Source organism: Ascaphus truei, chromosome 18 (assembly GCF_040206685.1).
Source record: "Ascaphus truei isolate aAscTru1 chromosome 18, aAscTru1.hap1, whole genome shotgun sequence".
Lineage (NCBI taxonomy): Eukaryota > Metazoa > Chordata > Amphibia > Anura > Ascaphidae > Ascaphus > Ascaphus truei.
In genome coordinates, this window is record NC_134500.1 from 19,980,718 (window position 1) to 20,006,322 (window position 25,605).

At 41.0% G+C, this 25,605-nt stretch overlaps 1 protein-coding gene across 1 annotated transcript in view; it reads left to right on the plus strand.

Moving 5' to 3' along the window:
* Positions 1-448: 448 nt before the first annotated feature.
* The window catches only part of MINDY2 (MINDY lysine 48 deubiquitinase 2), a 44,095-nt gene continuing 18,938 nt past the window's right edge, over positions 449-25,605 (plus strand). Inside the window, exons 1-5 of the mRNA XM_075575798.1 lie at positions 449-1,417; positions 5,456-5,513; positions 13,712-13,776; positions 18,179-18,337; positions 20,651-20,753. Of these exons, the coding sequence (XP_075431913.1) occupies positions 560-1,417; positions 5,456-5,513; positions 13,712-13,776; positions 18,179-18,337; positions 20,651-20,753 (1,243 nt within the window). The 5' untranslated portion in view covers positions 449-559. The remainder of the gene's footprint in view (positions 1,418-5,455; positions 5,514-13,711; positions 13,777-18,178; positions 18,338-20,650; positions 20,754-25,605) is intronic.

The window sequence follows — 25,605 nt, forward strand, 5'->3', positions numbered from 1 at the left end:
CGACGTGGCTATGACGCGAACGGGTAGGCGTGTTGTAGAAGCCATAATAAAAATAAAAAAAGTTATAAAAGGGGATTGTACATGTGAATAGAAGTATAGACACATACTGTACATGCATTACTTAATTCATCTGTGTATACGTGTATACATGTGATATGAGTCATAGTATAAAACTAGGTAATTAAACCGTTTTCCTTTACCTCCCAAAAACCATTGTGAAAATCTGCCACCTTTTCATTACTATGTGGAGTCTAAAAGGGGGTACTCCTATAACAGCCTATTACGGGCCTTAGTAATAAATCTAATTATTATGTCTCTACTGTCGGTTGCTAAAAAGTAGCCAGCGCTTTTTTTTTGTTCTTAAAGTTTTATTGACAACTGGTCAAATGAACAGTACAATCTGCCTTCGTCGCCATGGTAACACCATCACCCGCTCCATCCGCGCAGTGACGCGTGACGTCAACGGCGGTGGGAGGGGAGTGGCGCTGTCATGGCGTCTGTCTCCTCAGCTGAGGAGCCGCTGCGTTCACGGTAAACAGAAAGAGTGCGACTCCCGGTCATGGAGACACCCGGGCCGCACCCCGGCCCTGCGCAGCCGGTCAGACCGGAGGACGGGAAAGTGAAGCAGCTGTTAGAGAACACCGGGAGTGGCAGCTTCGCCCAGCCCGGGGCTCTGCAGGAAGCGGAGACCGAGCATTCTTCACAGCATCCCGGGCTGTGTCATCATATCCACCCGGGCACACCGCCTGGGGGGAGCTCGGGGCAGGAAAGCACCGGACCGGAGGTGGATAAGAGGCCCGGAGCAGAGGTGGTGGATAAGAGGCCCGGAGCAGAGGTGGTGGATAAGAGGCCCGGAGCAGAGGTGGTGGATAAGAGGCCCGGAGCAGAGGTGGTGGATAAGAGGCCCGGAGCAGAGGTGGTGGATAAGAGGCCCGGAGCAGAGGTGGTGGATAAGAGGCCCGGAGCAGAGGTGGTGGATAAGAGGCCCGGAGCAGAGGTGGTGGATAAGAGGCCGGGAGCAGAGGGGTTGAATAAGAGGCCCGGAGCAGAGGTGGTGGAGAAGAGGCCTGGAGCAGAGGTTTCATCCGGTTCATTCACTCCTGAGGAGCCCAGTAGCAGCAGCAGCTGCCTCCCCGGGGGGTCGCAGAGCCTGGACTCTTTAGAGTCCTTCTCCAACCTTCTGTCCTGCCCCAGCTCGGAGTTTAACAGCGAAGGGACAGAGGAGAAGGTCCCCGGGGCCGAGGAGGAGGACGACGGTAAGGAGGGGCAGGCAGCCCGGGAACGTTTCCACGCACAGTCCGTGTATCACATCAAGTGGATCCGGTGGAAGGAGCAGAGCACCCCGATCGTCACCCAGAACGAGAACGGGCCGTGCCCTTTGCTGGCCATCATGAATGTCCTGCTGTTGGCATGGAAGGTATCTGTGTAGGTTTGGGATATTAAAGGGTTACAAGCAGCCCCAGGCTTGCCTTCCTTACAGACAGCTCCCAAATCTTAGTAACCGTACAATTTATGACTCTTTGTTGTTGTTTATCCCTGATCGCAAATTACACGGCTGTATTTCGCTAGAAATAGTGATGGGTTTTTTTTTCAGTTGCCTTTAAAATTGATATGCAGCTCAATATTACATTGCAAGGCCTCATCATTGCGTAGAAGGAACTAATTATGCATACCCGTTTAAGCTAAATGTGTTCCTATTAGTAAGCAACATTTTGTTAAGCCGTTAAACAAGTTTTAAATTATTAAACAAAATCGTGTTTTATTATTGAGTGATATTACTATTGCAGCACTAGTAATGTGAAGTGGTTCTGAGGCTTTAAAGCATTGACTGGTGTATACCTTGAAAGTTATACGTTCCATGGTTTTGTAAAACCAATGATTAAACGAAGGGGCTTTATATGTTTTGTAGGAGGGAAATGTAACCCTCCCTTTCGCAGTGTTTAAACTATGGTGATGGGTTCAACAATATTTGACATCAACCCTTACCCTCGTATGCCTATGTAAGTAACCCCTACCATGGTAGCTGAAAAGTAACATAACCCTAATATTGGTATCTTATCCCTAAAATGCCAGCCTACCCTAACCAACACTGTCCGAGTCCTAATAATCTGGGAGAAAATACTTGCCCACTGTATAAGGGAGAGGGTGGAGGTTATAGAGCTGGCTGGCAGGTAAATACACTTGATTTTATATTCTTCGAAACTTGCAGCAAGCTTTAAAATTTCTCTGGGTTCTTCAGGTAGGGATCATTGTTACCTGAAGAACCTTGTAAGTTTAAAATCTTATACATTGTCAACTGTTTTGTCGTCGTCGTCCCTCTCCCATCACTATGGGGTCGATATGATTACCATTTTTTTTATCTACAGATGAGCAAGATGCATTGGCTAATGCTTAATTTGTCTATTTAGCAACTTGTGACCAATACTAAAATGTACAGAGCAGCAAGTTGTTTGAATTGTTAAAATGAATCCTGCAGTGCTTGCCCATGCTCTTCAAATAAGCAATCTCGTGTTCCCCACTGCTGAACATAGGCCCCTCATTCAATATGCTGTGAAGCTGCTTCTCTAAGTCAAAGAAGCTCTGAGCTCTGTTATTTTGAATGAAGAAAAGGATGATTCGCGGCACAGCTTTTGCTTTCTGGTCAGTTTTTAATTTATGCATAACTCTGTGGTTGTACTTAACAGAAGTATACATGCTTTTAAGATTGACTCTTTTTAAAATATAATAGTCTATAGCACACTCAACCTTCCAGGGGATTTCGATGCAGTTCTGAAATAAATGGCAAAAGTTAGTGTGTTTGTTCTTGCATCCTCTATTGTTACTTGTATTGTAACTGGCACATGGTGCAATAACTCTCTAAGAAGAATTCATATTGTTTACCAAGAGTGTATAAATCACAAAGACATCTAGGAGGCCGTGTTTCAAGTTTGACATTTCATCCGGAAGCCGCTCAAGAAATGGCCTTTGCTTTAATGTGCACCAGCATCATGTTAGGAAATTGCTGAACGCTTTTCTTTTAATCTTGGAGATGCAAGGGTTTGCACAAAAGTCACACACTTATTTCCCATTATAATATTAAACTAAATAATTCCTCCCCAACCTCCTTCCCATCTCTCAGAGGCAAACAGTGTGTTCATATGTTAACAATAAAGGCCCTTTAATAAATATGCTGTAAAGCTGCTTTTGAAATGAATGGGATGGATATCTCCAGCACAGTGTAGGAGCTTCACAGCACATTGAATAAGAACCTAAAAGACATGATTGAATTTCTCTGCTGTAGTCAACTGATGCAAACCCTGTTACTCTAGCCTTGATTTAACAGGTGATTGATGAGCCTGATGTGAAGACCGCTCCATTTGTGTAGATCAGTGGTGCTCAACTCCAGTCCTCAAGTTTCCCTACAGGTCAGGTTTTAAGGATATCCCAGCTTCAGCACAGGTGGCTCAATCAGTGGCTCAGTCGTGCTAAAGCTGGGATACCCTTAAATCCTGGCCTGCTGTGGGGTCTTGAGGACTGGAGTTGAGCACCACTGATTTAGGCAACTTGGCAATGTAATCAAATCTTATACCAGCAGCTGGGGCCTCTGCACACACTGTTCTTAGTCTATTTCTGATTCACAAGTTCTTTTTTAGCCTACTTGAGGTTCTTCTACGGTTGAGGCAGCTTGGGACTGCTTAACCACACCCTACAACTTCAATGGCCATAATGTAATTTTTTAATCTGTACAGCAGAAAGATGGGCAATTTACACAGCTTGCCTTTTTCCATCTCCGAGTTGAGTTTGCACCCTAGATCTCAAAATATATTAATTTTCTTTCTCAATCTGTACATTATCCCTTGCACGTTAAAACATATTAGTGACCTTTCAAGAATAAAATGAATATTTTATGAAAGTTTGGGAAGTTTGCATAAAGGAGGTTTGTGCTTCTGTCCATTGCATTATTCATTGTGGACTGCTGTTCTAAAGCCATAATCTCCCCTGTGAGTTACCAGTCTATAATGACATTTCACCCTCCATTAGAGAGGTTAGGTGAGCGTTTGCAGGTAGTGTCAGGACCTGTAAAAACCACTACCGTGGTTACAGGCTTAAAAATATTTTGGCCAAAAAATGTAACTAAATGTCCCTATCTTATAAGAGACAGAAGTATTTAACTATATAATTTGTCATATTGGATGTAGCGTTGTTGCTTTCGGTCCTTTTTGTATACATTAGGTCACAATCCCAGTGGCACTCCTTTTGACGTGTGTGTGTATCCCGTACTTGGCCCACCCTCCTTGTATACATACATACATTTTTTTTCAGTAGTATGGATTCCTGAGACATGTACACCGGTAAAGGTGCCACAGTTACTTCCTGTAGGTTTTAAATCTCCTGGAAGCTGCTAAAACTATGGTACCTTTACCGGTAAGTATTTTGGAAACTTGGAATTAAAAAAAAAAAAAACACTCCTTTAATTCCCGAAACATGGACCCCTCTTGCTTTGAGGGAAATACTATGTACAATAATAGACATGATGCATTAACATTATACACAATATTGTTGGATCTGAAACCTCCCGCCACCCCCCAAAAAAAGTGTTGACTTGCATGTCTAAATAGGCATTTAAAGCATTAGTCATAGGAGATCTCTTCAGCACTGAAAACTGCCTTAAGAACTCATGCTGCTGAGTACCTGTACCTACAGATAAACTCCATTGAACCATTACTGTTCGTACCACATACAAAATAAGTAATTGGTAGTTTAAAAGGTGCTCCATACAAACAAATGATACAGACTGGGTTGAAAGTTACTGTACACAGTATAGTCTAATTTTTTGTCCCGTATGTGGGTATTGTTTGAACATTTCAAATGGCAAAATCGCACTTGATTTTCACCAATGCACTTGGAAAGTAGTCTCTAAAAGAAGAGAGTGAACTTTTGGCACATGTCAGCTTTTGCCTCGAGTCTGGTTATCAGTATCAAAGTATGGTCAAGTTGTTAGGAGGCCGCAGGGGTTTTAGTATTTGGCCCATATGATACCTGAATAACACAAAATAAACTGCAGCACTGAAGAAATCAAAGCAAATGAATAGTGTATTACTAAAGTTATTTCATTATAACTAGTGGTATCTAGAACTGGAAGTCAACATTTTCATATCAAACTGGGATTATCATGTTATGAGGATTGGTTTGTTCTATTTTTTTTGGATAAAGATCTGGTGAATATTGTAATAATTCTCATCATAAACAATGCCTCCTATATCAAAAAGGAGCCTTTCGTGTTATACTGTACAGTACTACTAGCAGACTGCGTGGGATTTTCCATTTGTCTTGTTACATTTTGTAATTACTAATAATGGTTCTTATTTTACTCCAGATGTAGTTAGACCATGTTAGAGGTTCAATTTTTTTTTTAATGCTACTTGTGTCTAAAGCTGGTACATTTGAAAATGTTTTTTTTTTTTTTTTTTTGCAGGTGAAATTACCTCCTATGATCGAAATGATTACTGCTGAGCAGCTCATGGAATATCTTGGTGAGTGAAAAGCAATTTCCTTGTATCATTTATACAGAATAAATGATGTTTAAATCATTATTATTTTTTTTTTAAATGGACCTAGTATATTTTTGGACACTAACTTTTCCCACTGCTTATCCTGGACCTGATGAAGGAAGAGGGTGAGTTCCTAAAAAAATTGTCAAGATAAGAGCTAGTAATGCCATTAGAAAGATATCACAAACTGCTGATGCGTTGACACATTTTCTTCTGTATAACCAACTGGATTGATAATGCAGTGGTCTTATCTCTGTTATTGAATAGAAGTAATACATGGTCTCAGATGCAGCTGATTTAACATTCCATGCTTCTGGCAGCAAAGGATTTAGGAATCTGCAACTTGAGGTGTCGGCTGATGGAGTTAAATCTGGCAGTTGCAAGTCATATATTGCATTTGCAATACATTAAAATCCCTTAGAGAGAGAACACATTTTTTACTATTGTGATAGTGGTTTGTTCATTTAGGATGACCGTAATGGTTTTGCAGGTTTAGGTTAGAGAGCCTAACTGTGAAAATATAACACACGACCTACTTGGAAATTAAACTTCTCTCTGTATCTTTTCTGGTTAATTGTAAAAGCTCGATAAGATATCACCCCCCACCCCCCCCCCCCAAAAGACGCATTGCTTTCTGATTTAAGTTCAAAAACATGGAGCAAATCGGAAGTTTGATACAAATGTTACATTTGCTTCTTAATTGTTTGTGCTATCCTGCTAGACCAGTGATTTCCATCCCCTTTTTTTGGTGAAGGAACCCTATGTGAAATTCTGAGGAACCCCATACCCTCTCTAATACTGTCTGAGATCAGATACATTGTAAATTCTTCGGTGTTTAGTACAATTGTCAAATTACCTGAAAATTACAGGGAACCCTTTAGGGATGTCCAGGGAACCCCTGTTGAAAAACACTGTGCTAGACACAGAATAATGGACGAGTAGCCATATAGACAAACTGGTGTCTTTCTATAGTGTGTGAGACATCATTGGGGCCTTGAAAAGAACGCTTGGGGCCCTTTTTGATGGGCTGTAAAGCATTCTAAAGTACAGTTCCGCTACATTGAAATAATGGGTTAGACCAGGGGTGCGCGAAGTGGGCGGCGCGACCCCAGGGTGGGTGGGAGAATTTCATGGGGGGCGCGGCAGCTACAGACATCCCACTCTCTCCCTCAAGGCATTTAAATTAAATGCCGGGGTGACTGTGCAAGGCCTCTGCAGCTTCTCCTACCTGGTTTTTGGCGACGTGTCGCCATGGTAACCGACAGCAAATGATGCCGCAGGGCCACGTGACGTCGCAGGACCCCGCAATGTAATTCGATGCCGGAGCCGAGGAGGGGGCGCGCGAGCCGGGAGGTAAGCAGGCAGGGGAGGGTGCAGGTTAAAAACTTTGCGCACTCATGGGTTAGACATAGGGGCCTTAGTACTCTGTATATGTACTGACATGCACAACTGACTTGAATGGTGATTACTGATCGATAATGACTATCACACTCTGGGAAATACAATACGCATATTACATGGGGTATTTACAGCAACCTATAAACTGTCACTACTGATAAAATTGTGCCCTGTAGGTTTGTGCTGCCTTTCAGCTGATACATTTACATCTGTATCTATTCAGCAGGTTTGCAGGTACTTTTAACTTTGAAAGGGTGTACAAGTTTCTGTCCTAGTACACAAATTAGCAGAGTGAACACTTGTAATGTTTAACATGTAGATTCTGGAAGAAAGGGTTTGATACAGCATGTCTGCTATGTACAGTATAGACAAGTTGGTTTAGATTTGGTGTTTCAGACGCTTTGGCAAAGATACAGATTTTGTATCCCCATGGTAGCCTAACTGAATTGAAGTGTTAATTTTCAACCAAAACATTGAGACCTATTCTTTTCATCCGTGTCACCTTGCACAGCAGTGTGAATCACTGTTACATTTCAGCTTGCAGAGAGAAGTAATTTAAGTGCTATTTGTAGACTGCAGATTACTGGCTTGAACAAAAACCTGAATTGGTTTTGTGGAATTTTGATGTCTTCAGCAATGACCGATTCCTGAACACTACAGTCAAACTAGCGGCTCCATAACCGCCAACATGTCGTTGTTTTTAAATTATTTATGCACACACACCTCTAAGTTTCAAAAAGGTGGAATCCGTGCTTGTGCGGTCTTTTTTTTTTTATGTGCAGAAATTCTGTGCCTGAGATCCTTGCAGCCGTCGGCATGAGATACTCCCAAGTCTCCTAAGTGAGCGCTCGAAGGAGGTCTCACAGGACCACAATAGAAGAAAAGAATGCAAACTGTGCACTGGGTGGGTCAGTATATTACAAATATATATAATATGTTTTAATTACAATTTAAGAGTCCACTGGATATTTGTGGACCACACAATTTAAAAAAAAAAAAAAAAGCATTCAGCTTGCCTGAATTGTAATGGAAAAACAGACCCCACGTTTTTCTGGCAAGCTGTGGCCATCCTGCTTTAGGAAGGAAGTCTTTAGGATGATTTCTAAGAGACCTATGCAGGAGCTGACATTTTAAGGGGATTCCGGTTTTTCCACTATCGACTCAGAAGAGGAAGTTTTTGATGGCCCCTGATCATTATTTAAAAATAAAATAACAAAATCCCCCAAACAATTTCAATGTCAAGAACATTGATTAAGGGAATGCTGCCCACATTGGCGATTTTAAAGAACAAACGTAGGAGCACAATATCCTAGATGGGATGTTTCTCATATCAAGAAGCAAATCTAGATCTTTTCCGGTATACAAGGTGTTAACAAAATCTAATTCTCACTGAATGGAAAGAAATCCGAAAAGTTCTTTTTACCCAGGAAATTCCTAAAGATGTTTCTGTTCAGAGAGGGAAGACAATAAAATGTGGGAATTCCCTGCCAAGGTAGATCCGACATGTCTCACGCTTGATCTGAACTGTTATCGAATTCAAGGATGCTTCCTAATTCAGAGAACCGATGGACAAGCAGATTGGGAGTCCATTAAAAAGGTTGTTATAGATAAGAGCAGCATTCAGTCACGAGATATTGCATGATCTCAAAGACGTTTCATCACTGGTGCAGAAATGGCCCCATCCCAGAAAACGCTTCAATATTTAATATTCCTGAGTTAATTCAGGAGGGGATAGATAAGTTCACCCCACACCATTTTTGTAAGTAGCATTTTTTTTCATGTACCTGTACAGGACAGGTCCACTGAATCCAATCTCTCTCCACAGCAGAGGTAAATGAGAATGTTCCCAGGTAGTGTTAGGACCTGCATTCTGGTCATGCCGTGAAGTGGCTGCAGGCTTCTAACGCTTTGGCCAAAGGTTTTAACTAAATCACCCTTACTCATGAGAATACAAACATTGAAGTATTTAACCATGTATTTTGTCACATTGGATATACCATTGGGTATTTTTGTCTTTTGGGGCTATATAAGGGCCTCAAAAAGAGCTCTTTGAAGGTGCAGATCTCTCTCCTTACCAGCCTTGTACATGCGCAATTCTAAAACTGATCAATATACCCAGGCATTCATCAGGGCAGTCAGAAGATTAAATCAAGATTGCTTCTTTAACATAGTTTTGGAAGCAATGATGCCTCCATTTGATGAGCGTCTGACTTTTGAAGAGATGGATTGGCTGACCATAAAGACTGCTTTTCTGACTGCTATTACATCCACGAAAGGTGTCAGTGAGCTGGATGCTTTTAACTGCAAGTGGTCCTACTCTATAGCTCGAGATTAAAATATTTCTTATTTCTTGTTTTTGCACCAAAAAGGTATCGGAATGTTACCTTAATCAGGACACAAACTAGATCTCCTCGCCTCTTTCGATCCTAGTTTTGTGGGGAAGATCCTTCCTAACTCTTTTCAGCTGTACTGCTCTGGAACTGCCCACACAGTCATGCACTGACATGGGGGATACAAGACAACCTACCGATCATTTCATTTCTAGTAGACTCTCCATGCTTAGTTCCCACTCGGAAACTGTGTTGTTTTTTTTTCTTCCTAAGTGTTTCTTTTTCTCATATTTTCTCTTGTATAATTGTATGAGCTTAGTTAGGCTGACAGCTGGCGTGAGAGCAGAGTCATGTCCACTTAGACAGTCCCCGAGTCAGCAAACCTGACTCCAACTGGGCTGGCCTAAAAATATTCCCATTTTAAAGCCATAAATTAAACAAAAAATAGCACCAGAAGGACAATAACATTATTTTATATGTTACGCTTAATTCTTACTGGCTACATGCTTCTATTTCCAACTGTGTAAAGTGGCCGTTTGCGCTGATCACAGGTTTTTTTATGTACTGTAGATTTACTCTTCTTGCCATTTCGGGAGATGTTCATCTTTAAAATCAGATGTTTCATTTACAGATAAAATAACGGTTCAGGAGATCAAACCGGATGTCTTTTCAGAGCCCAGTTACCATGATAACCTCAAACGCTAGTGATAAAGAAAATTAGTTTATAAAACAAAGCAAAAATGAGGGTTAATGCAGTGTGGTTACCTAGTTGTGTATAGACCAGGGTAGCGCAAACATTTTTTTTCCCTGCGCCCCCCTGCCGGCAGTTCCCCTATCTCCACCCCTCTCACCCTCCCCCCCCCCCCTCCCATACCTCGGTGACATGACGTCACGTTGCCATGGCGACGCGTCTAAGAAGCCACCGGAGCCAAGGTAAGTGAGGTTTACAGAGGCCTTTGCCGCTTTCCCGGCATTTAATTTAAGTGCCTTCGGGAAGCGCGCGGAGCCTCTGTAAACCCCGCCCCCCGCAGTCAGTCTCGTGGGGCATGCCCCCCTGTTTACGCACTGCTGGTATAGACTATGCCTTGCATACATACCTTTTTGGTGGGGATTCAAGAAGCTCTGATAACTACCAGGTTTCGATTGGTGTTAAAGTCAATAGCTGTGATGGCTGATTGAGCTTTGTGAATACCTAACATCATTAAAGTTCACCCTAGATGAGCCTCCACTCAACCATGTGCTGCGTCAGACTGTCAGTCCCCTTCCTATTTTTTTTTATACATTACCAAACTTCTTGTACAGTACAAAATGTTTCCAACAGCCTATGTATGATAGTAAGCAAAATGCAGTACCCGCTGACTGTGTTCAATGTTGGGATTCATTTACAAATATGAACATTTGCAGCCCCCTCACCCCCCTTGTACAAAGTTGCGTGTTTTTTCACATCTATGTTTTTAATTTAGTTTTTATTAATGTACAGTCTCTCCTAGCACCAAAGTGAACCCCGATGACAGGGCTGTGCTTTAATGGATTGAACGTTGTTAATTCAGACACGGTGTAACCAGGTTGCTTATGTATTCACCTTGAGTACCAATGGCTTTATATTGGCCAAATCTATTTACAGGGTGAGGCTCAATGCAGCACTAATAAAATCAAGAATTGCTGTGTTACCATTGGACACAAACAAGTGAAATCTTTGTTAAAATCACATTTTCAAAGATGTAGTCAAGTCCTTCAATTTTTGTTGGTGTTTTTAGTGAGATTAACTCTTAACATCACATTTTGAACATTATATGCTACAGGTTGTGATGGGTATTTTTTTTTTTTTGCCATGGCTGACCAACTATTCCTAAAGCTGCAGCACGCTCTCCTCCCCCTGCTTAAATTTTTATTTTTATTTTTACCTGGCTAATGAAGTAGCACATTTCTGGAGCTGAAACACATATATTTAACCTTCAGGGGGTCCTAGTTAAGTATCCCGTGTCATGACGGCCAATAGGAAGAAGCTGCAACAGATGTAGTAGAAATATACAAAAAAAGAAAAGCGCACAATTCTCTCAGTGTAGTATTTTTAAAGAGTATATTCAGCATATAAAAGGGGTATCGAACGTACAATAAAAGGGAACACTTTCTCTGGATGGTCTTATGGCACAGCTAATGGTGACATCAACAGGCGCCCCCCCGCGCAGGTTCACGGCAACAGGGGATCGTGACTGCTATCCCAAGCCCTACTTGTGGAACATTACAGTATCTTCTACTGATCAGGAGATTGTGGGCTTAACCACTGACTGCTATCAACATACCAGATCGGGCGTCCTGCATTGCTCCTGAGACTACAGATCTAACCACCGGCTGTTGCCATTACGTCTGACTGGATGCCAAAGCGCAATGCTTAGTCTAATACCCCTGGAGAGACTATCTTCATGGTTTTTATATGATATGCTTGATTTTATCCTTTTTTTTTTTTAAAAATTAAATTTTTTGTGAGACCCCTTTTTTATGCTGAATATATTCTTAAAATACTACATTGAATGGTGCGCTTTTATTTTTTGTTTTTCCTAGATTTGCGATGTGGAGTCATCCGTTTTTGAACAGAAGCAGACTCCAAACATCCAATGTGCTGTTAAGGGAAGGATTTATTACTAGTCGGTTTTAGTATTGCCTGTCTTATAGACACTTGGCACTATTTAGACTAATTATTTTCACTGATTTAATTCACCTTAGTGGGTGCTGTTTGCACCATCTTTATGCAGCGCTCCACTGTGAGTTCACCAATATGAGAATGTATAAACTGTCACATATAAGTGTTCACATTATACATTTTGGTGTGCAGTCTTTTTTTCTATCAGATGTAGGAGAAGCAGTGTGATGCAGGATGTTTTTTAACCGCCATGTTCTTTCCCCTGTGGGGTTAGGAATGCGCTATTTTTACTGGTAACGATCTCTGGAACCAGACCGTCTAGAGCGAATACTGGCACGTCTCACCTGGATCCCATCCTGGGGTAAAAAAAAACATAATTTGACTGGGACCTGCTGCTTTAAAACCAGATGTCTTCTAAGTAAATTGTGCAGACGAGACACGGTTCTGCTTAATAATAGAATGTTATTGGAAATCGTGTCATTTTTAGCCCGCAAATAACTCAGAGTTGCCAGCATGCATGTCTCAAACTTGCAGCTTCCCTGAAATGTGTCATCAAGTAGGTTATGTGATATTGATGATTTTTTGGCTAATTGCAAGTCTTTGTTTTCCTAATTAATTTTTTCTTGGACACCCAGGCTCCCTGAGCTTTGCATCAATGCCACAGATTTTTGGTCTGCTGTCACCAAAAAGCACAATAGCAGGACTGTAACTAGCAAAGGGACTAATTACTTCCAGTAAAGACAGTAAAAAGAAGCTTACTCTAATTGGGAATAGTATATGGGATTGACCTACATTCTGTCCTTCCCAGTATAGGAGAATATTTTAGTCCTGGGACTAAAGTTATTGGGAACATATATTATCATTACAATTAGTTCAGTTTGTGGTGACTGTACATTTAAAGAGGCAATCCCTGCTTCCGGAGATACAGAACTCTGAAGGAGGTGCTGGTATCTCCTACAGCTCTCTGCAGTTTTCAGCTTCCTCATCACATGGGCCAATAGGAAGCCGCACCTGATGACATCATGGCTTCCGATTGGCCCACAGGGCCTTGCAGCTTTGAAATGCAGACATATAGTGAACCTCATTACCCCCTATGGAGGTATCTGCGGAAGCAAGGGGTCCCCAGTGCTGAGACTAATGGGGTTCGGCTCCAGAAACCCCCTGCTTCAATTCTGTATTAAAAAAAAATGAAATTAAAAAAATAATTCGTCTGAGACTACCTCGTTAAATACAAAATTCTAACAATTGCTTAGTTTAGGATCCTCTCCCATGGAAGACTACAGGGTTAAGTGATAAGTAGAGAATAAGGACTGTTTCTGCAGCTGCACTGAATTAAGAGAATAATGTTCAAAGATTCTTTTTACCATATATTTATAGGATGAAATGACCTTTTGCAATGGATACATGCCCTGTACTATGTCTCTCCTATTAGTTCTGTTTATACTGCTCCATTTACCATTCTGGTCTCATTCAATTTAACCTTTGCAGAAAAGAAGCTTTCACTTGATCTATTTATCCATTTTCAACATTCGTTTGCTAGTTTTTGTTTTAATTTTTGTTTTTAAATGAGTCTTGAAATGTTGTCTTTCTAAGGGGGTTATCTTAGTGAGAATTCGGTTTTGCGCGCCGTAGTGATTTGGGGCCTGTTGACAGTCTCCATACTGGATGCCATACATAATGCACTGATCCTTTTTGTGTTCTTTTAATATCCTTTTAAATGGAATGTAACCTGGAATTTTAATACAAACATTTTATTTATTTTTTTCTAATCAAAAGCACAACAGTAAGTGTAAAAGTTTTCACTCTTTCAGGAGACTACATCCTTGATGCGAAACCAAAAGAGATTTCTGAAGTCCAGCGACTCAACTATGAGCAGGTAATGCACGGCCCGTCATCTTGGCTGTTACAGGTGTAGAGTTCTGCACTGAATGGAGTACAGACCTGTACATCAGAAGAGTAGACTGTGAAATGTGTTGGTATTAGAGGAGTAATGGTGAACCTTTTCATTGAAGTGTGCCCAAGCTCACTTTGATGTGGTGTATAGGGTTTGTTACCATGCTTTGTAGTGGGATGGTTGCTTTTTCTGCTCTGCTCTTGGTCATACGTGCATCTGTAGCATGATCTATGGGGAGTTGGTTCCCTCCACCCTCACTGATCTCCTTGGTCTCTTCTTCGCCCCCCTCACACTCCGCACCACCTGGTGCCGTTAATAGATTGGCCCAGTTCTGGCACCAGTTCACCATTACCTTACTAGAGGTATGAACTAACACTACCTTTTTTGTACTTTTTTACATTTCTATTTTATTTATAAACTTAGTCACACTTTCGTATTTAAAAAGGTTTCTTTAAAAAGCCTTCCTTCCTATTTTTACAACATTAAAATTGTTTAAAGTTTTCTCAAGTAATATATTTGTATTTGCTAAATTACAGTTCAAATAATGCTCCAATGTTAATTACGTTTATATATATTTCTTTTAAACCAGACTCGGTACCTTCCTTTTTTAATTTTTTTTATTTCCCCAAGCCGTTTTTTTTCAGCAAATTGTTAATGTTTTTTTTTTTTTTTTAATGTTTTCTCTATAAAGATGTTTTTCTTCAGTTTTTGCTTTCTTTATTGCGTTTGAAAATGTGGTGACTACACAGAAAAGTTATCTTACTGCGCTGTCTCTTGTTTTTTTCCTGCCACATGCTCTGATCTTTTCCATCCAAGTTAGTTCTTGTGTGCGGATGGCATCACATCATATTTGCCTGCGTTATCTAGAAATATATGTAATTTGTGAGACGCTCTTAAATAAAATGCTGAAAAGGGATGTTTGTCACACCAACAGACTTGCTTTATCGCAGACAATGAGTAAGGAGTAATTTTTATCGGGTGCTTTGTGCTGTCAAATATTTGAAAAATGGCTCTCTGACTGAACAGCAGAGTTGAAACTTTGCCTAAGACTTATTAGCTTCATAAAAGTGCTGGAAGGCAAGAGAAAAATCATGTAAATCTTTGCAAACAGAGAGAAGAGAAATCATATGATGTAACCTCTCTGCTTTACTATAATTTGGTTTCCTCCCAGGTTGTCATTAAAATGCTGGGAAACATTTTGTAGAAAAGGTCATTGAGCCTGAGGAATACAATAAATGTTCACGCAGAGGTGGCAAATCTGAGAGGAGTGTCACAAAAATACAATAAACGTATAATGCAATTTAACGTATTCATTATTTAAACAACAATTCACGATACACTTTGAAGATATACATGTCAAATTGACATTAACATTAATTTATTTTTATGCAAAAGACTGAGGTTTAACTCTGGGATCTGTTTTGTACTCTGGGGCTTAATTGTTTGGGGATACATAATGGTTACTGGGTCAGCAAAAAATGAAGGTGAAGGGAGACACTGCAAAGCAAGGAATGCTGAGGGACTCGCACATATTGAAAAAAATTGCTGGATGACTTAATTCGGTCATGATAAAATACAAAAGGGGCAAGAAAATCCCACTCGATTCGCACCATGACGCTTTCTCATTTCTATACATTATGGTTACTGGGTCAGCCTACTTCTGGTGAGCCGATAAAAAGCTGCAATGTCATTGGAACATGACAACATTTTTATAAAGTAACCCAGGTGGACATCTTGTTTTTACTTGAGGACAAAACTGTAAATAACTTGGGGGGGTGGGGGGGGCACAGGTTCCCAGAGCTTAACATGTCCCCGGCCCCCCGCTGGTGACACATCTCCCCGCGCTGCGGTGGCATGTCCCCTCGCTGCCGGCACATCTCCCCGCCCCCCCCCCCCCACCCGTTGGTACATCTCCCCTCACTGGCGACACATTTCTCCCCCCCCCTGCTGGTACATCTCCCCCCCCTGCTGGTACATCTCCCCCCGCATATCTCACATCACACACATCACACACACATCACACACACAGAGAGACACAGTCCCGATCCAGGCAAGGACACGCCCCCTCCCTTAGTAGCCACGCCCCCGCCCCTGCTTCTGCTCTAACAGATTTGCTGGAGAGCTGAGGGAAACAGAAAGTTCATAATTTGGGAGGTGAGTCACATTGGAAGCTCAAAATAGTTGCGTTGGCCTACAAATCTGCAGCAGAATATCCAGTGGAAGTTTCGTTGTGCTACGTGGTGCTGTTTCTGAGATTTCGATGCTTCTGACATACAAACAGACGGAATCCAACTTAGAATTATATTAATGATACCGTAAATCTGAAGAAGAAAAAACTCCATTATATGGATGCATGCTGCTAATGTTTTAGTTGGTATTATATATATACAGTAGATTATTATATTTATTTAATGCAACTGGCTCTGTTGTACTAAAAGCCATAATAAAGAAACCATTCGATAAAAAACAATTCTCCAATTATCCAGTTGCTGAGTTTTTTTTTTGTTGCCTATTCTATTTAACGAATGTTCACAAGATCGATAATTGTTGTTTAGAAATGTTTTATTATTCATTCCAGTAGTTATTAAAGCAAAACATCCATCAAACTAATGAACCATACTAGTGTGCTATTGTCATTTCACTGGATAATGGGCACAGAAGTTCTGTAACTTTTTATAACTTATTCCATTGCATTTCAAATGCTTTTGGTAATATCAATGCTGGATTGATTGAGCTTTGTGGAGGTCACTGCTGTCTTGATCCTTCACTAGTATTGGGGCATTTCCAATCTGGTAATGGCAGTCCGTTTTTATTTACACTACAGACTGTTCAGTGAAAAGTCTATATACAGAACTCTGTCTGATTATGGGAAGCAGTGGGCTGGTTCTTGCCATTAGCTTTGAGATCTACGATTGGTACAGTAGTCGATTTAATCAAAGGCTATCTAGTAAAGACATAGCCTGTTCAGAAATAAACTGTAATTTAGAGATGGGCCGGTCTGTAAGAGCACTTTTATTGTCAAGGGCAAAAGAAAAAGCCTCTATTTTCAAATCTATGTGGAAGCCTAAATGATGTATCATGTTTACTCTCTCTCTTTTGGCCAAAGGGGAACAATTGTCCACACCTGATCGATTACTTATGTCAGGGTGATGGTTCATAGAGAAGTTATTTGGAGAGCACTTCAGAGTTTATTAACTTCTCACTTTTAATCCACGCTATAGTGCTGAATTCTATAGAAGCTGAATAAACTAGGATCATGTTGTGAGGTTTTTATGATCTATTAAAATGTAACACAACTTATAGGGAATAACTGTTATTTCAGGCTAGCATCTGTTGGACTGTAGTGGCGTTTCTCAACCATTTCTCTACAGGGATCTCCTATTTAGATGATTTAGTTTGAGGCACCCAATCAGTTTATAGTTTAAATTCATTAAAGGAACTATAATATTGGTTACAAACTGAATTTACCCAATTACAATTACATTTAATTTAGGTTAAGTGTCATGAGTGTTAATAAAGGTAATGTAAATTTCAATTTTTAATGTAACAATCTTCCGGCACTACAATAAAGTCTTGGTTTCTGGTTTAGAATTGATGTTAGACTGATGCACCCTCAGGTTCAATAGCATTAGTCTGTCAGGGCTACTCAAGTGGGTGACCTTGTATCCTGAAGTTAAGAGCCCAAAAGAGGCTTTTGGGCATCTTTCTCTTTCTCTGCCGCATGGCACAGAACGTGTGTGCGTGCGTGCGTGCGTGTGTGCGTGCGTGTGTGCGTGTGTGCGTGCGTGTGTGCACGTGTGAGTGTTCCACCGTTTTGTCTTAGTCTCAATAGGCCTTTTTCATGTTTCAGTGTTCAATGGAGGCCAATATAGGAAGATGCCTCACAAAAGGTTGAAGACCTAGAGAATTGTTTGTTAAAGCGATCTACAAATATGCAATCAAACAATATTGGAGCCTATTTTTCAATCGCAGAGAAAATTTTGGCCTGCATTCTCTTGGCAGAAAAATTGTAATGATATAACTTATGTGCAATATGAATAGGTATAAACGTCATTCCTTTAAGCCATTGGTGAGCAACCGGGGGCTGCATGTGGTCCTGGGGGGCTTCACCTTTGCCCCCCTAGCCTGTATTGCCACTTTCCTCGCAATTACTAATTCCCAGTGTAAGAAGAGGCGCATATCACAGTATTTGCCAGCACACTGGCGTTAAGTAGCTGACCAGAGCGGGGAGAAGCTCCTACCCACAGCTGCAATGTTCCTTCTGCTCATCTACCATATTTTTGTGGGATGTGTGCGGCCCCTTTGAGTGCTCAAGGGCCGTATATGCGTCCCCAGGTATATCATGTTGCTGCTCTAACTAGTCTCTCCTTTTTTTGCATTGCAGAATATGAGTGATGCCATGGCTATCCTGCACAAACTACAAACCGGCCTTGATGTTAATGTGAAGTTCACTGGAGTGGGAGTCTTTGAGTACACTCCCGAGTGTATTGTGTTTGATCTTCTGGATATACCGTTATACCATGGATGGTTGGTGGATCCTCAGGTATAAGTTACACCTGCAAAACGCATTCTCATATACAATATATATTTTGGAAAGTTGTTTCTGTTCGCTATGCATTTGGAAACTTAAGATTTCGTAACCACATTTTGCATGATGGTTTCTGAGATCAAGGAGCAGGTTTTTGTTTGAATACAATTCACAAATGACATCACATAGGACATCAGAAATGACAGATTGAACACTTCAGAATCTCGGAGGCAATGAAACTATCATGGATGCGGTTGGTTTGTTTTAGCAGGTGATTTCCCATTATACAAACAAAAAAATTATCCATTTATAAATCGTAGTATTTTTGGGATTCTTAGAATTCCCGAGCAATGCCGGCTACTTTAAGCTTGTGTATAATCTAGATTTGTAAGGGAAGCTATTTCTGTGAAAACTCTTGTTGACACTGTTGATTTCACAAAAGGGAATAGCTAGAGAAAATAAAACCTCTTGAAAGTTTTAACTCTCCATGCTTACAACACAAACGTAAAAGAAAATACATTATTTTGTATGTTTTGTTAAAAAAAAATAAAGGAATCAGTCATTCAATGTAATAGCTTAAACATGTCACTACTATTATACTCCTTGGTCTTAGGAGGGACTGTCCCTTTAAAGATGACTGATTCGCTATTGTTTCTAGATTGAACACACACTATGTGGATGGGAGGCTTTAGAACAATACACCCTAAATGTTGGCTTCTTGAATTTGCCCACAGTAAACGTGGCTCCTTTTTTAATACCATTTCCCACCTTCCCATGTAAAGCATTCGGTGGCTGCGCATTGAATGGCAACAGGATCAAGTAATGAGGCTGGTGTTATTTATTTCAAAGAAAATGTAACACCAATGTTACAGCTGAAAATCCTTTAAAATGTGTATGTTTTGTAAAATGTGGATAGTTTCAAGTTTGGCAGAAATCTGCAATGCTGCAATTTAATCTGCAATGTCTTGCGGAGCTTCAATAAGACAGCAGGGTGCCTAATTGTAGGAATAATTACACAGATTGAGTGTGTTCGGCTGAGGGTATTCATGCCTTTCAACATATGAGGGAGCAAAGTGCAATTAGTCTCCCATAATTAAGAATCCCTGGGGCGACTTATTGCACTTCTAAAATGTGAGCCTTTTATTGGAAATAAAACCATACATCAGAGTGCTGGCAAAGCCGCTAAAATGCTGTACTTGTATGAATGACATAAAATCGCCCTCAGCGAGAGAACTTTCTCACTTCTTAACCAAACCCCATCGTGCTTGCTGATAACTGTGACTGGCCACAATATCTTTGTACTGATTTCTGTCCTTTGCAGAGAGGCAGCCTACTTACACAAAAATATATACTCTTAATCATACATAAGGTGTTTCTCTCATCTGATTGAGATTAGACCACTAGGTTTCTTAAAACGTCTGTCTAGTGATTCGTGTCTTTAAAAGTGCATTTGATGCAAAATATACATGGCATTAAACTTGACATTTTGGGATTTGAAGAGCCAAACATTATCCCGATCCTTTTTATTTTATGCATCTTGGCAAAGTGATGTATTATTGAAAGAGACGAAAAAAGTGCAAAATCCATAGTGAAGCATTTACTGGTAACACCAAAGCATTTATAAAATCAGACAAACTCACAAGTGTGGAAAGAAACAGAGTCCTCCGTTTGGCAAAACCCTGGTCCTTCCGCACCACATGATTTGCGGAATGACGTCACCGTATCAGATGGACGTCACTAGCAGGCTGCTCCACTAATCCTCCACAGGCTGCCCCTGTAAGTATGACCAAAAGAGAGCTGCCCCGACGCGTTTCAAGGAATAATTACTCTTCGTCAGGGGGTGTAGCTCTCTCATGGTTTCCTTCTCTTTAGCTGTCCATCTCCAAGGTAACCACAGTAAACAAAGTAACGTATTATACGGTCGTCACAGAATGTGTTTGAACACCCTTGTTGAATAGTATTGCTTATTTTTACATCTAGATTGTAAATCAGAATCCCATACAATTACATTTCAAATTGTTTAAGCCTTTTAACCTGAGACATTCTATCTACAATGTGTTGTGAACAATCAACTACTATAATCAGACATGTGTGGGTGTGTGTACATATCTGAATAAAAGAATGTTGTGGTTTTAATTTTTCAATGCATCATATGTAATGAGAATGTTTATTTTCACTTTACAGGGGCTTTCATAAGCAAAGGTTTTTTCTTGCACTCTTTCACTTTTATTTCATGTCGCTTTAAAGCTGCAAACACAAATCCGATGCCGGCTGTCTTCCCGCATGCGCTGCGGCTATTTTTTCTCATTGTCATTCATGTTTTTGCAGATTGCGGAGGTTGTGACGGCCCTTGGTAACTGCAGCTATAACCAGCTGGTAGAGAAGATCATCTCGTGTAAACAGTCAGAAAACAGTGAGCTTGTTAGTGAAGGTGGGTGAGTGATTTTGATTACTTGGACATATGCAGGCTTCCTGCACATAGTGTGTGTGTGTGTGTGTTTCACATCATTGTATGGGCTGCGCTGTGGGTTATTTACAGTTGGCCAAGTCCAGTCCTCAAGGGCCACCAACAGGTCAGGGTTTCATGATATCCCTGCCTTAGCACAGGTGGCTCAGTCATGACTGCGTCACCTGTGTTGCAGCTGGGATATCCTTAAAACCTGACCTGTTGGTGGCCCTTGAGGACTGAACTTGGCCACCCCTGACTTTGGTGTTGTTCAGTCGATTACACTGCGGCCCCGCTGCACGAGCGTCTGCGAGGCAGGCGGCGCGTGCAGCCAAGTCCCCCTGTCTGCAGGTGGAAAGACAGGGGGGGGGTAGGGCGTGACGGGGTGGGGGGAGGGCGTGACGGGGGCGTGACCTAGCACTCCGTCGCAACTCCTGCTCTCAATATTCTTGAGCAGGAGTTTGTCGGCGCGGCGGGCCCCCCCCCCTCGCAGCAGACCTCACCTCATTGTGGGGCGGATCTTGTCCCTGCAGCGTCCGCCACAGCGAGCGCTGAAGTAGCCAGCGGGGACCTGGCCTGAAATAAACCCCTATTCAGTGTTCTTTTTTTGGTTCATCGCACTGCAAGCGTTTGAAAATGTCCCTAATTAGTTTCTGCCCTGTAAAGATTAGTATGTTTTTTAGCACCTAGCTAAGCTTTTCCAAATCCTGGTGCGTTTGAACATTTGAAAATCTAATATGCATCATATAAGGTCTAAACCTTTTAAGCCAGAGTGGTCTGTAAAATGTATCCTATATGTGAGAGGCTTCACAGCAGGGAAATAAATGGTCAGATTTGGGTTAAAGGTCCCAATCTACGAGTGATTTCTATTGGACAATGGCAGGTACCTCTCACAGTGAAGTTGTTAAAACATCGATGCACTCATTGTCCAGAAAAATAGATACATTTGCTTAGTGGGACGGAACCTGCTAACACCTACTCTAATATTTTGAATGATCATTTCAGTTATAGCTATTTAATTTAGGCCTGAATGTCTCTGAACCAGAAAAAGCACAATATCCTATAGTATGGCGTTTACAAGAAGTAAATCTTCTGTAAGGGGCTTGTTAGTCTCGTACCCAACTTAAATGGTTGTGCAGCTGCCATCTTTAATGATCAAACTAAAGCCTGCATGCTTGTGAACATTGTAGCCAACAGCTAAATAACAGTCACATACAGTACTGTGTGTAGTTTTCTATAGTCAGATAAATATAAAAAATACACCGTTTCCAGCTTTTGCTCTGTCACCATAAAACAAAAATGTTTAAAAAAAATAAAATAAAAAAAAAGTGACTTCAGGCAGCTCATTTTAATTTAGTTTTACCTACTGTAGAGTTTAGTGGAACATATACTGTGCTGTTATTAAACCACGCTGTTTCAGATCATGTAAAGGGGACACGGTGAGATTTCAAACCACAGTCTAACCTAGAAGCCCATTCAAGACCAGCATCTTCATTCGAAAATGCCAAGTCAATTAAGCCACATACATATTAACTAATATTGTTCATACAAAACCATGTATTGTTTGGTTGTATCTGAATCTTGCTCAAGTATCGTATACAATCTCTCATGGTCATTTCAGTCTTATGATGGTTACCAGCAGGAGGGTATGGACAGCTCAGATTTTGAGTTCATACTAGTGCCAAGCACGTACTTTAGGGAGTCCTGGTGAATATATGGTCCACTGTACCATTTGTTCCCTGTAAAGACAGCCATATTCACTGAGCAGTGTGTACAAAGGAAGGATGGGAGGCAACATTCCTCTTCACCTCTCTGCATGGTTTAGCCATTGCAGCCCTTTACACATTGTTACAGGCTTAAGAAGGGGACAAACTTTGACAACCACAATACAGTATATCCTTTTATCATCCACGTGAGCGCTGTATTCATACAGATCTTTTTGGCTTGACAGTGCATTATATTTATCAGTGCCTTAAAATTTAATTGTAGCACGAGTTGTATACGCTACAAGGAGTGTGTGTGTGTGTTCAATAACAAAGGGTCAACGCCCTGGTGTCATGGGCAGGAGATTACATACATTTGGTAGGAAGTCCAGTACACTTGGATCTTTGCTCAAAAGGTGTGTGTGTTAGTAACAGGAATTGGAGTACTTGCTTGTCCCTGTTGTCAAATTACTGTATTACATCAAGGCTTAGACTTCTAAGTAATGTGTTTTCATACATTCCCTGTGCTGCCGTCAGCGGGAGACTATAAACAGGGATAAAACACGGAGAGAAAATGCATTGCGACAACTTTCCAACTTTAGATGAGAGCTGTCAACGAAAGTGGCACCTCATATTGCCTGCCGAGCCCTCGCAAAGGGGATTAATGTTGTGCTAGAAACGTTAATGATAGATAGAGGCAGTTCTGCAATGTTATCCTTTTACTGTCTCAAAGTAACAGATATGTGGGTAATGGGTATTTGTGGGGAGGGAGAAATATCAGGAGTGTCAGTTTTTAGACAAGTAATTTTTTATCCAGTTTACACTTGGCTTGCATTTATATAATCCTGGGATTTTTATTCTTGGCTCTTCTGTTTTACATTAACATGCAGTATATTTAATCTAAGTCAGCAGTGTGTGTCAGAAGTCCATGCAATACATACCATCAACTATTTTACTACAGGAGGGTGACAGCTGTCTGGAAATGGGACAGTCATTTGGGGAGAATAAAGTGTCATTCATGAAATAGCAGTTACACAAAGTTCACTTTACTCGAGGTACAACAGCAATAAGAAATTCAATTCAATTGTCTTCCCCAGTCAATGTTTAATTCAGCCCTGTTAATGATAAACAAAGCTGCGAGCTTTCTGTATATTTATGTAATTTCATTCCATAATTTAGTTAGGCGAGACAAAATTATACGTGTAATTGCAAAAACCGAAATCTGTGAAATCTGGAGCTTCAGAGAAATATATATATTTTAATAGTAAAGTATTGCGTTGTATCAGTGTGACTCAACCGAATCTGAGACCACATATGCGTTAAATCAGTGAGACTGACTCCCAATCCGTGAGGTTCACAGAAAATCAGTGTTTGTCTGAATATATTTCTGTTTGATTTGATAAATTAATCATTGAAAAGACGTTCAAACAGGCTAATCAAAGCTACTTCCTATTGGAGATGAGACGGTTAAAATGTGTAATTGTTGCTAAAGATCAATTAACAATTTGTGCATCGTCTCTGAATGTGAACTTTAAATCGCGAAATCCTGTCCCAAATCAAGTATTTCAACACCACCTGGCCAGGTACACACACAATCAAGGTATGGTGAGTAATGTAATGATGCAGAACACATTCAAATGCCTGACATGTTCCCAAACCTGCCTTACCCCATAATAACAGCATATTATATAATGCTTTCACTGTGGCAAGGGATTCTGGGTAATGACATATAAATTACAATTTTAGTTTTAGGATATAACCAAAAGGTGCGTTATGGAGCACATGGTTTATCTTTGCATACAATGATTAAACCATAATTTGTCACAGTAGACGTAATCACGTTCCCCATACAGTGCAGCAAGGTATATTCGACTTTACTACCATGGTTTTTGTCTTCAAAGGCAGTCATTAATCCGATCCCTTCTCACACAGTGATGATCCTTCTATTTAGTTTACATTTATTTCCAAGGACAGTGGGTTTTCTACTCTGCTATTCCTAAAGCCGCATTTATAGTTCCGGCGACGCGACCAGTGACGTCACCCGTTGTCATTGGTGAAAGTTTTATTTCAAGTTTGATAGACGTCACTGGCGACAAGGCCAGTGACGTCATCAAGGGAAAGGGCAGAGTGCAATAGGCGCTCTGTGATTGGTTTAGAGGCAGTCACATGTGGCGACTGTCTCTCCAAAAATCAAATATCAGTGACTACCAAATTTTTGGTAGCACTGTTGCGCCATCGCCGAAGCGTGCACTATAAGCGCCGATGACGGCGACAATGTATTTGTTTTGACACGGCGGTCGACGTTGCCGGCACTATAAGCGCAGTCCTATTCATACATTAAAAGGCGCTGTTTAAATGCTGCAAGTCCAAACTGCCAAGTTCCTGCATGTCTTGTATTTATAGGTCTTGTTACAATGTAGCCATAACATTTTATATTTTGTGTGTATGGCAACGAAGCGGTTAACCAGCAAAATATGAACTGCCATGCTCTGGCAGTGACAGTGTTAAGCTTTTGGTTAGTCTTATAATTGGTCAGAAAGGCCAGAACACCCACTTAACATTCCACTGCTTAATGAGATAAATCACTGTTTGTGCTTGGATGCCTGTAGAAGCAGGATACAATTTTGTTGAGGGTAAACTGTTTATCTTTAATGGCATTGAATATTGGCATGAGGGAACTTGGATACAAAGTGTGTGTGTGTTCTAACTTCAAAGATTTGCAGAAGTTCGTTAGGACCGGTTTCTAAAGGTTACCTAACGAGGGGGTGCTCAGCTCCAGTCCTCAAGACCCTCCCAACAGGTCAGATATTAAGGAGATCAGATTCAGCACAGGTGGCTCAATCAGTGACTCAGTTTTCAATTGAGCCACCTGTGCTGAAGCTGGGATATCTTTAAAACCTGACCTGTTGAGTGGGTCTTGAGGACTGTAGTGGGCCACCCCTGACCGTTGTACTGTATACCCGTTTCTGCAGACCAATATGAATTAAAATGTGTGCGTCTTAGTGGTGCACAACCCAAAGCAGTGTCACAAGTATGTGAACTGTGATCATAATCAGTCTTCATAGGGCAGTTATTGATAGGACACCACTGTGACAAGTAGAGGGTAATCTATCCCACCTTCTAGGTTCCAAAGA